The sequence below is a fragment of the Momordica charantia genome (assembly GCF_013281855.1).
Source record: "Momordica charantia cultivar OHB3-1 chromosome 5 unlocalized genomic scaffold, Mcharantia_2.0 BLBB01000005.1, whole genome shotgun sequence".
Lineage (NCBI taxonomy): Eukaryota > Viridiplantae > Streptophyta > Magnoliopsida > Cucurbitales > Cucurbitaceae > Momordica > Momordica charantia.
The window spans coordinates 745,905-761,420 of record NW_028275163.1 but is presented as its reverse complement, the minus strand read 5'-3'; the positions used below and the strand labels follow the sequence as shown (position 1 = coordinate 761,420).

The following is a 15,516-nucleotide window of genomic DNA, read 5'->3' as shown; positions in this document are numbered from 1 at the left end:
GGAATCGGAACCCACAGCTAAGTTCATCGGTCTATAATTAGGTTGGAACTAACGACTAGTCGAATTATTATTATTTGTTATTCTTTTATTTTATTTTATTATCTATTATTTTGTTGAGTTCGACTAGTCGTATTATTGATTGCTGGGTACTCGCAGCTACTCAAACTAAAACTAACTGTGCACAGACCACGTGCTGTTGTTATCTCACTTTCACACTCTTATTTAATTTAATTAATTTTTTTTTTTGACTAGTACTATAATTTCTTTAGAGTATTGCAACGAAGATTCACAATCCACGGCTTTTGAAAATTAAAGTTTTATTTTCACCCCCTTTTAAACCACAAAAACATTAATTTAATGATAAATCGACTCCTCGAAAGTTGGGTTGAATTTTTAATTTAATGATAACATATCTACATGTCCAAATATTTTAATAATATATTTATTTAATTATACACCACTAATAAACTTTAACCGTCTTTTATGGGAATTCTTAATTGAGAATTTTTTATATACTAGGGATGAAATTGAAATTTTTAAAAAGATTAAGGACCATATTAAAAACGACATAAAAGATAAAAGAACACTTTTTTATTATAGCAAAGATTAGAACACATTTGGTATGTTTAAAGTATATATATATGTTTTGGTTTGTTTACTTACATTTAGACTGATATGATGAGACACTACTTAATTATACAATATTTAATTATAAAAAAGTCATAAAATTTTAATACCAAGTAGATTGCCATCATGGAAACAAAATCTCTTAAAAAGGTCTTGGTCTTTTTCTTTTTACTTGCCTAATAAGTACAAAGGCCAAACCTATGGTCTGTTTAATATTGTGATTTTTGAAATGTAGCATTCTTTAATATAATGTTTCAATGTACTTTAGTTTTTAAGTTCTATTTTAATTTGGTATTAAAAGAAGTTCTATTTTTAATCTCCAAAATTTTAGATTTTTTTTTTTGGTGAGTTCGTGGACTGAACCAATTTGAACATAGTTTTATTAATTAAATATTTATTATCATTTCAACAATTGATGATTCGATCTCTCAAGTCAAACAAAATGTAATCTATAAGATATTAAATATTAAGTAGGTGGTCATCTTAGTTTGAACTCATTCCCTTTAAACCACGATTCGTGTTCATCCTTATTGACCACTAGACCAATTCATAATAACTATATCGACTAAATTTTTAGAATGTTACTTTTTAGTTTTTAAACTTCATTTTTTTTTATGAATTTAACATTTACAACCTCAATTCTAGTTCCATTTGAAGTACATTAGAAATAATATCAAAACCAAAATTTAGTGGTTTTAAATGTTGATGTCAATGTTCAAGCGAGTACAACTCAACGATAATTGGTATATATCTCAAATTATGAGGTCGTGAGTTCGATCTCCCTTCCCATGTTGTACTAAAAAAATGTTGATTTTGATGGATATTTCTGAAAATGTTAAGTAAATGATAAAAGAGCATATGGTTCTAAATATCCGTCAATACGTTGACATGTCCATCGATATATCCATGTTTCCATGGGTTCGACATTTCCATCATAGTACAAGAAAATCGACAAAATGTGAAAAATATCAACAAAATGTCACTGATATATATATATTATATATTAATATTAATTATTTTTAACTAATTTTGCAATGGAAAAATATTTATTTGTTAATTTACATATTTTTTTACGAATTCTTAATATTTCTAACCTTTACAGAAATATTCATTGGCATCGACATTTTATCGATATTTCCATGAAATCGAGACTTGGACATTTCCATCGACATTGATGTTTAAAACCTTAAAATATCATAAATCTAACGCTACTCGAATGTGCCTAAGTTACGATATTACAAATACGATTTATTTCTTTTCCCGTTGCAAAGGTCGGTCAAGATCATTAACACACTGTTTGAGATTTAATTTCTATTTGCAGCCAATCAAAATCTTCTCAAAATTATAATAAAGAAAGACTTTATTTTTCCTTTTTGACATTGGAAGTAGCATCGAGGGAGGAGCAACTACTTTTACCAAAATCAGTCGACCAAATTTCATTCGGTGCCAAATCAATATAAGATTTTGATTTAAATACTATGCTAGTCTTTATAACTTTGATTTTGATTTATTTGGATAAAACGCCTATCTTGGTATTTATAATTTAAAAAAATAATCATTTTCTAAGAAGGAAAATTCATTAATCAAAGGCCACTTGGACTTATAGATGAGAGGAAATCCCATTGAACAACGTTTAGTAACCACGTAGGATATTGATGATGCCAGAAAAAAGATCTAGAGTAATGCAAACCATACTTGACCAGAATGTGAGTTGTATTATTACATCCCCTACCGACATGAGTGAAAGAAATTGAAGAAAAAGAGAGGGAAAGAGATTTTACTTCCATCAGCCAGCTTAACTCGTCACCCATAGAAAAAAAATAATCATTTTGGTCTCTATTTACAAAATTTTATACCCAATAAAAATAATTTAATATAAATTAATGATTACATTTAAAGAAATTTAGTGATAGTGGGTGTGTCATTGGAAAATTGTGATAAAATTAAATGAGATAAAAATAAAAATAAATTGACAAGACATGGTTGCTTTTAAAAATACGAGAGTCAAAATAGACGTTTCAAAAGTACGAAGACTAAAATGACAAAATAGACATTTTAAAACTAAAGAAATTAAATCAAAATGTAAGAGTAATATTTAAACCTAAGATTTTCAATGCAATAGGCCAAATAATTACGTCATATCTAGTTTGAGAGCTTTGTCGTGCCAAGTTGACATTTACTCTCTTTGAAGAGTTTTTTTTTTACCTCAAGTATCATATTGAGTGGTTAGCCATCCATGATTGACTTTTTCCGACCATTAGTTAATGCAAAAAATCAAATGTCTTAAATTAATTTCTATATAAAGAAAAAACCATCCCTTAAATTTATATAATCGACTCCCAATTTTCCTTTTCTTTTCCTTTTGGTAACTTTTTAGCTAGCTAGCTGAGTTGACTAAAAATAGTGTCACAAAGTCTCCTTAGGAGAAGGGATCGAGGACCATGAGAAAGAAAGGAAAAAAGTTCGAAGCTAACTAAAAATAATAGAACAAGCATGAGAGTTTTGAGGCCAAAATTAAATTTAAACCCAAAGAAATTACCTAGTAATGCATGTTTGTTTGGTAACAAAACTCTTTTTTCTATTTCTTTCTCTCTTTCTTATTGAAAAAAAAAAACCCCTTTAGAAACAAAGGATGAAATACTCATTAACCAAGATTTATTGTCTTCTTCTTCTTTGAAATTTGGAAAAAAAAGGAAGAAAAATGGAAGCTCTAAATAGTTAAAACGTTTTCCTTCCCATGCATGTCACATCTTATGTAGAAATTTCTCATCAAATATTATACAGAATATGGCACATCGTGTACATTTCAAACCTGGGAGAGAGAGAGGAAAGACACTGAAATCTTTGATTTTTTGCTAAATGTAAGGAATAATAAGTTCCATATGTTGACCATTTTTTATTAGTTTTTTTCCCCTTTTTCTTTGGGAGTTGGCTTTCTTTGCTGAGAAAAGTATAAGAGGGAACTGTTGATAATAACCCATAAACATATAATCGCTTCATAATCTTCCTAAATAAGTCGTAGCATTTTACTTTTGAAAACCATATTAGAAATTTAGGGGGCGTTTTTGGTAAAGTTCCTGTCGTTTTTTGTTTTTTTTTTCCTAATTTTTTAGTAATACAAATATTTGGTAGGTGGTAACTATATTTATGTTTCTTATTTTTCATTTTTAAGAAATATTTACAAAAGCGTGTAGAAATTTTGGCAACAACAAAATCAAGTTTTTTGTTTTCGTCTCGGTTCCCAAACTTAAATCAAAATATTATTTTATCAATTTCTACCTATGAAATGTATAATAATATTAAATAAAAAGTATATCATAAAAGTATTAATATTTAATTTAAAATTTTATTTTCATATAAAAAATTAGAATGTTTAATTTAAAATGGTAGAGAACTAGAAACAAGAAATTGTTGCCAAATATATTTCTAGTCTTTCAACAAGAAATAGTTTACTAATTAAACGTAATTTTATTTTTATTTATTAAAAATTTTAAATAAGAAACTAGATAGTCACCAAATCAAACGGACACTTAGTGTTTAAAACTATTTTTTAGTTGTTTTTTTTCCCTGTCTCTTTTTCTTTCGAGTTCGAATGAGGAATTATCTAAAGAAAAGGTAATGAGTATTTCCCTCCCAAATTAACGAAGTGATTAAAGCATTAGCTTAGATCCATAAAATCTATTAAAACAGTAAAATATTTTTTTGTTCAATTTTGCGCCACCTTGAATCTTGAAATTTTAAAATTAAATGGTTCCTAATCTCTCAAGCTTCCAAAATGTCTATTTTAGACCAAAATTTTGTTCTCACCACCAATTGACAACTGTTTTGGTTCTCAAGATTTTTATATAAAGTTTTTGTTTTTGTTTGTTTGTTTTTTGTTTTTTTTGTCCTTCGTTTCACTATGAAGAAAATGAAAAGGTTGAAGGCTTCTTTAAATGGGAATCTGTGGCTTTGGTTAACTCCAACAGATAAAGTGCTTCATAACTATTGCCTCTGCCTGTCTGTTTCTTCATATATGATGTAAAGAAAAATGTAACGAGAACTGCTGAAATAGCAATAGTATACTATAGAACTAACTAAAAATATATAAATTAAAGTGTGACAGCTTAATCATCTAAACATAATGTAATTTATTAATATTCTAAATAAATGAAATAATTGAGACATATCACATCGATGAATTAAAGTTTTAGCATACGAAAGATGTGGTGTACATTGATTTATTATTTTTTCTAATTATTTTAAATTAATTGAGGAGGGACATGAACTTTTACCCTTTTTTTTCCTTTCGAGTGAATTTTTTTTTTATTTTTGGATATAACATGTGGAATGGAGGATCGAACTCACACCTTGTGGGTTAGAAATATATGCCAATTACTAATGATAAATAAATAAAATAAACTTTATTAATGATATAGTATTTTGGTTGATTATGGGCTTTTATTTTTTGTTTAAATTTAAAAAAAAAAGCTGTGAAGAACATTTTATATCTTTTAATTTGACTCACATTTTTTTTTATTATACTAACTAACATAGATAACTGCCTATCGGATGGCTTGTCGAACCCTAGTCAGTAGAGGGTCTCACTCTTGCATCAAGTATCAAATTTTATCTTGCACTCCCTATTAAGTATATACCTTAACGTTTTGACCTATAATATATATTGTTTCAAGACTCCTCTATAGATCTTAATTGAATTCATCGCATCCAAATATATATCTTAACTAGTTGATTTTTATATTGTTCCAAGACTCCTCCCCCTGATTCAGTACCTAATTAATATTGACAATATTACTGTAATCAATTAACTTTTAAGTTATCTTGTATACAGAATAATCTTTTTACCATCTCAAATTTTGAGTAATCTGACCAGATTCAAACATATGACCGTGGGGCAATTGCCCCCTCCCTTGCTTAGCTCTGTCCCTGTTGGATTGCTTTTGCTTGAGTTCATCAGTCAGCAGTTTCATTGAATCAGAGACTTCAGCTTTGTACACATAAATTTTGGAGACGACCAAGAAGATGCAGAAATTGAGGCCACAGAGCAGTGCCAAAAACGCATAGTAGTAGTCAAGACGAAAAGCATCATCCAGGTTGTCAAAAATCCATCTTTGGCCTCCATGTTTGTTGGTAATTTGAGAAACTTTTGAAAGAAGAAAACCACTGAGGAAGTTTCCAATCCCGAGCGAAGTCATGGAGTAGGAAGTCCCCAAACTCTTCATGCTCTCCGGTGCCTGATCATAAAAGAATTCAATTTTTGCTACTTCCAAAAATGCATCACCAATTCCCATCAGCACGAACTGAGGGAGGAGAATGAAAATGGTTAGGGGGAGGGGGAGGGGGAGTTGTCCTCTGTTTTCTCTAGCAACACCATGTCTGTGAATTTCGACCGATGACGCAACCGCCATTACAACGACATGGAGAATCATTCCAATTCCCATTCTTTGTAGCAGTGTGATTCCCCTTGGATTGTTGGTCCGTCTCTGCATTATCTTCACAAAATACCTGCCAATTGAATATACATTACATTAGTGATTTAACAATATAATGTTAGCTATTTGGGAAGAAATTTAAATTTTATGAAACCTGTCGTAAATGACAAGACTGAGGAGCACGGAGATGGTGACAAAAGCAGATAAACTAGCGGGAGGGATTTGGAAGTGGCTGCCTACGCTTCTGTTGAGAGTGGTGCCTTGCTGCTTGAAAAGGGTCAGTGTCTGTGGCAACATTGTGCTTGGAATGAATGTGCATATTAGAATTGGGATCATTCTCAGCATTTGTTTTGTCTCCTCCACTTGGGTCACTGAGCATAGCTTCCACGAATCAGTACTTGAACCTGTTTTTATAGCAGCCTTGTTCAGGAACCTGCATACCCACTGCAAAACTTCAAACACTGATATAATTGCCATCCAACATAGTTTTATGGATAAAACATAGTTTGATGTGCCGGTGAAGTTGTGTTGGGAACCCATTTAGACAAGAGATCATGATACGATATTGTCTACTTTAGAGATAAAATTCACACTTTTACTTTTGGTTTCATCCAAAAAGGTGTGTATCAGTTGTTCCTCGTATATATACACATGATCCTTTTCTTTCCTAATCAATATGAGATTTTGTTTGCACTTCTTGTAGACCAACAAATTTTTTGCTCTAAGTTGCTTAGAGCAGTAATTTTGGAGATGGTGGGAGTACCTCAAGGATGGAGTGGAATGAATGTTGGAAGTTCCTTGGTTAGTGTAGTGTTGAGAGTGAATCTCATGGAGATGTTTTGGGTGGTTGGGAAGAGGAAGCCTCCAATTGGAAGCCGCAGCGACAACGACCTTAGCCATCTTCATGAAGGGGCTTCCAGTGGGGAGCTTGTGCCTGTAAAAGGGAGTGCCAGCGCCAAATATTAGAGAGGCTATTCCAAGGCCAATAGTGGGAATCCCATATCCCAAGCTCCACAACACAGTCTCCTGAATGTAAACCACAGCCGTCGCCGCGAAGAGACTGCCGAAGAAGATGCCGAACATCCACCAGTTGAAGAAGGACAGCTTCTGAGCCTTCTCCTCCGGATCGAACTCGTCGAACTGGTCCGCTCCCATGGTGGAGATGTTGGGCTTGATCCCGCCGATCCCCACAGCCACCGTGTAGAGAGCGCTGAAGAACACTGCCAATTGTAACTTGGACACCTGTGCACAGTTTTCTGCCTTAACATTGCCTTCTGGACATCGCGGCGGTTTCAGGCTTGGCACGGAGACCGCAGCCGTTAGAAGAGACATCCCCTGTTATACCACAACACTCTCTCTTATTAAATTCGGGAAAATACTTCTTCTTCTTATCTACACAACCATTTAATATTTGACAACTCATCATTTTTTAAACATGCATTTTGTTTTTACATATCTTTAGTTGTCAAATATTAAACGGTGACGTGGACAAAATTACATACCTCTCACTTTAATACAATGTTAATAACGAATAAACCAACACTTAAACCAAAAGTTGAAGTTGATGGGTTGGATAAATTTAATTATCTTTTATTTATGTACCGTAAGACAGAGGGCAGATGCAACGACAAAGGTGCGGTAGCGGCCGAGATGAGCATCCGCGACATAAGCCCCGAAGATGGGCGTTATCCAGACGGTTCCCATCCATTTGGCGAGATTGTTGGCTGAGGCGAGGTCTGGTTGATGCAGCTCGTGCGTCAAATACATGACCAGATTGGTGGATATGCTGTAGAAGGCGGCCCGCTCGAACACTTCGTACACTGTAATTACACAGCCTAATTAATTAATTAATCCACACAGACACAATTAAAAGTTAAAACTACAAATTAATGAGTATATTACGTACCGACGATGAAGAAGCAGGCGGTCCAACGGCCTGTGTGTGAGCGCCGCACGGGATTGCCTTTCAGATCCACGCTTCCGTCCTTTGTGTAGCCATCCACCGGCACCGCCCCACCTTCTTGCACACCTACACCAGCCATTAATGCTGTGTTGTGTTTGTGAATTGTGTTATATTTCAAATACATATACTTTTATATTAACCCCTTCAATTTTCAATCTTATTCATATTGCCAGGAGCGAGGAAGATTCTTTGGTGGACCATTCACATAATTAAGGCACGTATGAGTTTACACCAATAATAATGCTGCAAATTTTAATTTCCACACAAATTCATTAGAAAACAAAACAGATATAATGACTCTGGAGAAGAATAGTCCTCCATCTAAAATTCTCTCGTTTCATGCGTATTTATATTTTTTTTTTTTTTTGAACTTCTAAATTATTTCAGTGTGTGAGGAAATTATGTTGAAATTCACAGATTAAAAGTTATTAAATGTGGCCTTTGAATTAGCTGGTACTAAATTTTGTCCATTTACGTGCTGCCACCTAATCTGTGTTTTTTTCCCCTTAGTTTAACATGGAGGTTAGAAGATTCCAACCTGACCTAAGTCAAGAAGTTGCAAGTAATTTTTTGAATAATTGAATTATATTAACTTCATTTGTTTTCCATTAAAGGTGTTCAAATATCCCAATGAATCCAACTCGATCGGATTGTGTTGGGTCTCGAGTCAACCTTTTTTAAAAATCAGGTCTACCTAACTCAGAATTTAAGCGTATTTAAAAAGATGATGATGATGATGATGATAATAATAATAATAATATTTTGTTTCTTACGTGCAAGGGTTCGAATATTTTTTTGCAAAAAATAATAAAAATAATATCTTTATCTTTAATGTCTAACGTCCATATAATTTTAATCCTAGCCCTTCATTTAAAATTTTCATATTATCTTTTTCCATTTTGTATCTTAGTTAATCTTATCTATCAATTTTGTTTTAATCCTAACTCCTCATTACCGCGATAATTAAAAATTAAAAGAAAAAAAAACAATATGACAGTGAAGTCAAGAAGTTACGATAGCTAATTAAAGGAGAGTTTAAAGTAACAACACTAGAAAAAGACATTTCTAAACCATACGAGAAGATGACTTGAATAGAAATTTAGGAAGTCTTACTCATCGTATGATTAGAAATAGATTTGATATTATCATACGTGTCTCTAGATACCGTATTTTCGGGTCATTTTAATTTTATTTGATATTTGTTGTACAACATTTGTTATTTGCTATTAAAAATACAAAAAATATAAAAATAACAAAAACTAAAATAATATTAAATTGAAATAATAGATTTAGGAAAGAAAATTGGAAAAAAAAAAACAAAACTTTTAAAATACAAAGCACTTATCTTTAATTTCTGTTAATATTTGTCTCTCACTTCCATATTTATCTCTTTCTCTCTCTCCAGTTTCCCAGTTTTACGTAACTTCCCCTTCCTCTCTAACAATATCTCCCTCTCTCTCACATTCTCTCTTGTCCGAACAATTTTCCTTCCTCTCCCTCAAATCTCTTTCCCCACGTTCTCCCCTGTCACATCTTCCTTCTTCCCCGCCAATTTCTAACTCTCCCTGATTCTTGATTTCTTCCTCAAAATTCTCTTTAAGAGGAGGAACCTTTTTTCTCTTGATGGGGAGAAGGAAGAAGCACACAAGAGAAAAAAATACGTGAAAATTTTTACCGAAATTTCTTTATTCATTATCTCTCCGATTGGTATACTGTTAAGCCTGATTTTTTTGTTCAACTCAACATCCATTGGGGTATCTCCATAGGGAAAAATACAGAGGGAGAGGAGGAGATCTTTATCAATTTTTGGTGGAGTATCAAAATCAAGGGAATTCTCTCCAAAATATCTTCATCTTTTACTTACCCTAATACATAAGGGTCCAAAATCTCTCTCAGCTCCGAGTATAATTTTTTTTTCCTGACAGATACAAAAGGCTACCGAAAATCTCTTCCTTCTTTTAGTTGTCAATCTCTAGTCCACTCGACAAGTTTGAAATTCTCTTTCTTTTGTTTTTTTCTTTATTTAATTATTATTATTTTAAATTAGAATAGGAAGGAATGCAATTTGCACTGTTTATTTTGTGGATTATGGTTTGATGTAATTTGACTTACACCACAATTTCAATTTCATATATTAGTTAATGTGTTTGAGATACTCACATCTTTTCTATCTTGTAATATGTATAAATTGAACTTGAAATTTCCCTTTTAAAATGAATTTCAATAATTAAAAGCAATTTTCCATTAAACAATTTAAAAATGAAATTTTCAAAAAACCACTCTCAAGTTTTCTAAAAAATAAAAGAGAGGTTGAATAGTTTTCTCTTATTGGAATTGGTTAAATTTCTTAAATACATGAAATTTCTCAAAAAGATAAATTTTCCATAATGACATTTATATCACTCATAATAATAATTAATTCATGTTTTATTTTTAAAATGTGAATTAATAAATATGAGACATTTAAAAATAAAATAAATAAACTTTTGTGGATCTTTAATAATTTAATAAATCGGATAAGAAAAAACAAATTACAAGTCACCGTTTTTTACGGATACCGTAGGATGCTAATACATTCCCTACATACAAATGACTCCCGAATTCAACCTGATTTACGTTGAACAATTTTATTTAATTTCTAATTGGGTGACCAATCATATCCTCACTGGTGACGACTCCAAAATTCTTTTATTTAAAAGACCTTGAAAGAGGACATCGGTCACTTCGCGTCACGATCACGTTGCGACAGCATCGATTGAGGAAAGGTTGTTATATGATATTTAATTATTGTCATAGTCATATTTAATTATGTTCTATCTAAACAGTTGTTGTGATCGTGAAAGTATATGGTGGTGGTGATATTTGTGGTTAAGACCGAAAACAATCTCTACGCAATTGACTTCTAAACTATCAATTAATTAATGCTAAAGCCAAACAAACAAAGTTATTTTTCAAATTTCCAAATTTTCCTTCTCTTTCTTATTAAAAAGATAATTTTTGTCAAATTTCCAATTGGCTTGAATAACAACGTCATCACACAAAGTCAAGAGGAGAAAAATGGTCCCTATCTCGGCAGCTTCGTAGAAATAAATCGTGTTTACATTGAAATATTTACACTTTTAATGGGATTTTGTTTTTACTTATTTCTTTTAAATATATATATATATTTTAGTACTAGAAAATTGCAGTGAATAGCAAAAATATTTTATGTATTTCAAAATATATTACATCTTTTTTAAATTTTCAAATATAGTAAAAATTTTCACTTATATTAGTAGTATATCAAATACTGATATCAGTAATATATTAAATATATATCACATACATATTGCAAGTATATCAAACACTTATATCTATAGTATATTGGATGTATATCACATACATATATCAGTAGTTAGATATATTACAGATACAGATGTATAACATTTAGTTAAAGTTGTCATTTTAAAATTGGATCTCCAATTTTTTTAAGTGATATATTTAAAAAAAAAAAAACTAAATGTGGTTTCTATTTTGCTAATTCTACTTAATGGTTTTGCCATATTTACAACTATCTCTAAAATATTTAATGATGATTAATTATATATAAATAACCAATGTTATTTCGAAATAAATAAAATTATATTAAGTATGTTCTTAAAAGAGACTAGATAAATAAGAATATGTTAATCACTCCCTTCATATGATTATGGATAATCCAACTACTTCAAAACTAAAAAACTGGGCAGGCTCGTTGATATGGCCCATGATCATTCATGGGCCACCTGCTCAAAGATGGCCCAAAGTAGTCAGTTTTAATTACAAGTACATAAATTTGAACGCATATTTTATCATTTGAATTGTTTATTTTTTGTAGGTGGTAAATTGAAATCATCATCTCTTTTTTGCAACGTAATAGCCAATTTTTTCTTAGATTTGGAGACAATGTAACTTCAAAGATACATATTTTCTCATTCGACCCTGGTTATTTTACATCTTATTAAAAGTGATGTTATGTTTGTGCTACTACTTGACCAGATATCAATCATTCTAGCTCCCAATTATTGTTAAAGTCGATTTATAATTCATTTTCATAAATAAATTGTTATGTTGTGTTTTGATGTTCTTTTGCTCTCGTCTACTTTGGTTGCATTGTTGATTTTATTGTTGGTGTTTCTATAATCTTTCTAGTAAGTATTTTTGTTCCATTTGTGTATTCATGAAAGACAATGAAATCCATTTTTTTTTTTACAATATACTTAATTTTTACAAATAATCATTTTTTAACTAAAAAATAACGTTAAACTTAGAGCTTACCAATCTAAACTTTAAAGTTAATATCTCCAACAAAAAAAAAAAGTCGTAAATTTGGATTTTCTAGGAGGGACAACTCTAAAAAAAGTTCAATATTAGTTTTAAATATAAAATAAAATGAACTAGGAGAGGACAATTGCACCCTTCCTTCTTCGCTCTGCCACAAGCTGAGAAGAAAAGGCAAAATCGGTATTTTCTCGATCAACGGTCAAATGCGGCTACCACAATCCAACGGTGAGTATAATTTTGTTCTTTTATTTAAAAAAATGGTTTATAATTACCCATCGTGAGAGAGAGAGAGAGAGAGAGAGAGAGAGAGAGAGAGAGAGAGAGAGAGAGGTCCATTGCAATGGAAGGTAGTAGCAGTCGCAGAGCAAGCTTAATTCGTGAGCTGCAGGATGCGAAGCAGTCGTCGGGAAAATCTTACAATCAGATTGCCGAAGAGACGGGTCTCACCAACGTCTACGTCGCTCAGCTCCTCAGACGCCAAGCGCACCTTAAGGCCGACACCGTCCCTAAGTTGAGAGCCGCCTTGCCTCACCTCACCCATGAACATATTCAAGAGATGATGCGGCCGCCAATGAGGTGCTACGACCCTTGTTTGATCCAAGAACCTACAATTTACAGGTGGGTCATCACTTAATTGTTTTTTTCTTAAGCTTTATCCATTCTTCTTATCAAGTTCGTTGTGGATTTTTAATCGCTTTTGGTTTGGGGGAAATCTGGTAGTTGAAGCATGCGGTTAATTGTTTCCTTGGTTACTTTAGCTCAGTTCATAACGAGTAAGGATAGTTTCAAGAACGTCGACAGACTGACTGATTGAAATTTTAATTCCTCGATTTGTTGTATTGCTATATGAATAGCTACTGCAAATGCTTGTGGCAAAATTGGTCGGTTTATTGAGCTTAATTTTAGTGGACTTGCTCGTTTGTTGTACTGAATCGGGACTTCCATGGATGTAGATTGAATGAAGCAGTTATGCATTTTGGCGAGAGCATCAAGGAAATTATTAACGAGGATTTTGGCGACGGAATGTAAGTCGGTTTGGTTTAATGTTTTCTTCTTTGCAACGTGAAAGCCATTACGGTTCTTTAACATTTGCAAGTATGTCTTAAAATCAAAATGAATTCAATTCCTCGTTTGATAACTTCTTTGTTTTAACAAGGTTGTTTATAATAATTTCTGTTTTAAGTTCCAACTATCTAAAACCACTTTTATAGAATTTAGATCGAATTTCAACAAAAATAAAACATGCTTTGAGTTTTAGCTTTCAACATGCTAGGAGTTCAAAAACCAATTTCATGGAACCTTTTTAGTTTTCAATAATTCTTCATTAGGAAAACTATTTATACTACAAGGATTTCAGACCCTTCAACTCATACAGCAATGTAAACATTTCTATAAAAGTAGGTTGTATCAGTTTTTGCCCTGGTGGTTGTGCAGCAAACACATTGAGAAATGTAATGGTGCAACGAAGGTTAGGATAATGTTGCAGGTTATTTTTCTTTAATGATGTGGAAGTACAGGAGTTTCCTTGATATTGGTCAGAAACCCGGAAGTTACTGAAAGATGATATTATAGCTGTGGAGCTCATATTAAACATTGTGCCATTTATCATATGAAACTTGTGTCTCAACTTCTCACATAAGCAATTACAACTACAAGTCAAGTTTTCCTTTAATTCCTTGTCCATATCCAATGCGTCAAATAAGAATCTTTAATCATTCATATTATGTTCTTAAGCCCAAACGCTTTAACAACCCAGTATCCTTCAGTTAAGATGACACCTTGCAGTAAAAACCAACCAACTCTGTTATTTTTCCAGTGGTTGAGACCCTGTTGATTAGAGAAGCTAATGTGATTATGTGAAGGTCTAATTTTTATTTGTTAGTATGTCAGCTATAGACTTCTACTGCTCAGTCGACAAGGTCAAGGGTGTTGATGGGAAGGACCGTGTCGTGATAACATTTGATGGTAAATATTTGCCATACACCGAGCAGGTTAGTTAGCCTTTCCACATCCATTACCGTTTACAGTTAATTTTGTCATGAAAGAAACGAAAACGAATGACATAAAAATCCTGGACCTTGTTAACCTTTCATGGATTCTCTTGCAAAAGTAACCCATCTTTCTGTTGATGTGAATCTGTAGAAGGTGGAGCACATGGCTTCCAGACAACCGCCGCAGGGAAGCTGAACGAGATTCAAAAGTTTGCAGTATGGTTGCTACGGGAATTTGATCTTTTTCTCCCTGCAGTGTAATTGCTTTGCATCTCTTTATTTTGAAAATCGTATTGACAAGATTGAAGCTGCTTGTTATTGTGTATGAAAGAAAGCTTCGTAGCTAGTGTTCTCTTGGCATTCAAGTCTTGTATGTGGATCATGTCATGATCAAGTTTGTCCTAGTCCTAGATAATTTCATGGCTGCTTGGTGATGATATGTCTTGGAATATCTTGAATTGATTGTCTATCAGGACATAGACATGCAATTATCTTTATACTAGGTTTAAAATTTGTTGTTTGCTTCTCTAATTTTTCTTATGAATTGTCATAAAGCAAGCTATGGACATTGGACAGACGTGGTGGTGATAAATTCCTCAGAGTTATGTTTCTCAGAGTTAGATTTTACATTGACAATGACTGTGACAAGTTTCTAGTTTGATTTTACATGGAGGATTTGAATCTTGGATGAATAATTAGTTTAGGTTATAGATTTGAACAACTTAAAATACCATACTATATGAACTATGAGTAGGTGTCAATTATCACTTAGGTATGTTCAATAGTTGAAAGAAATGATGAATAGATCTCTTTTTATTCATCAAAGACCAAAATGATAATGATTTTGGCATAATAAAAAGTAAACAACATACCATTTTTCATAGACCTGTGGACTTTTGAGGGTTGTTTAATTTGTGTAAAAACTCAAAATAAGAGTAAATGGCCTACTATTTTTAAGATATAGTTTTCCATTTTTATTTTGAGCAAAGTTAACCATGTCAGTTTGAGCTAGTCTTTATATCATACTATATGAATTATCCTTGTAAAAAAAAAAAAATAATAACAAATGAATTATCCTTACTTATTGAGAATGTTCACAATTTTTTTAGTACATCAAGGGTAAGGAGATTTGAAAATCTCTGAGGATTTTTTTAGTACATCAAGGGTAAGGAGATTTTTTTAGTATATACCATTTACAACT

General features: G+C 32.1%; 2 protein-coding genes across 2 annotated transcripts; one reads left to right on the top strand and one right to left on the bottom strand.

The window, feature by feature from the left end:
• Nucleotides 1-5,343: 5,343 nt before the first annotated feature.
• Nucleotides 5,344-8,157, bottom strand: LOC111020910 (protein NRT1/ PTR FAMILY 5.2-like). The gene is made up of 5 exons (XM_022297708.2): nucleotides 7,966-8,157; nucleotides 7,662-7,879; nucleotides 6,823-7,394; nucleotides 6,214-6,492; nucleotides 5,344-6,132 (listed from the first exon to the last, which is right to left on the bottom strand). Exons 1-5 carry the CDS (start codon nucleotides 8,144-8,146, stop codon nucleotides 5,469-5,471), a joined length of 1,914 nt encoding a protein of 637 aa, XP_022153400.2. The 5' UTR covers nucleotides 8,147-8,157; the 3' UTR covers nucleotides 5,344-5,468.
• A 4,448-nt stretch (nucleotides 8,158-12,605) lies between these two features.
• Nucleotides 12,606-14,846, top strand: CYN (cyanase). The gene is made up of 4 exons (XM_022297719.2): nucleotides 12,606-12,942; nucleotides 13,278-13,349; nucleotides 14,207-14,315; nucleotides 14,467-14,846. The coding sequence occupies exons 1-4, from the start codon at nucleotides 12,665-12,667 to the stop codon at nucleotides 14,509-14,511; spliced, it is 504 nt and encodes a 167-aa protein (XP_022153411.1). The 5' UTR covers nucleotides 12,606-12,664; the 3' UTR covers nucleotides 14,512-14,846.
• The last annotated feature ends 670 nt before the right edge of the window (nucleotides 14,847-15,516 follow it).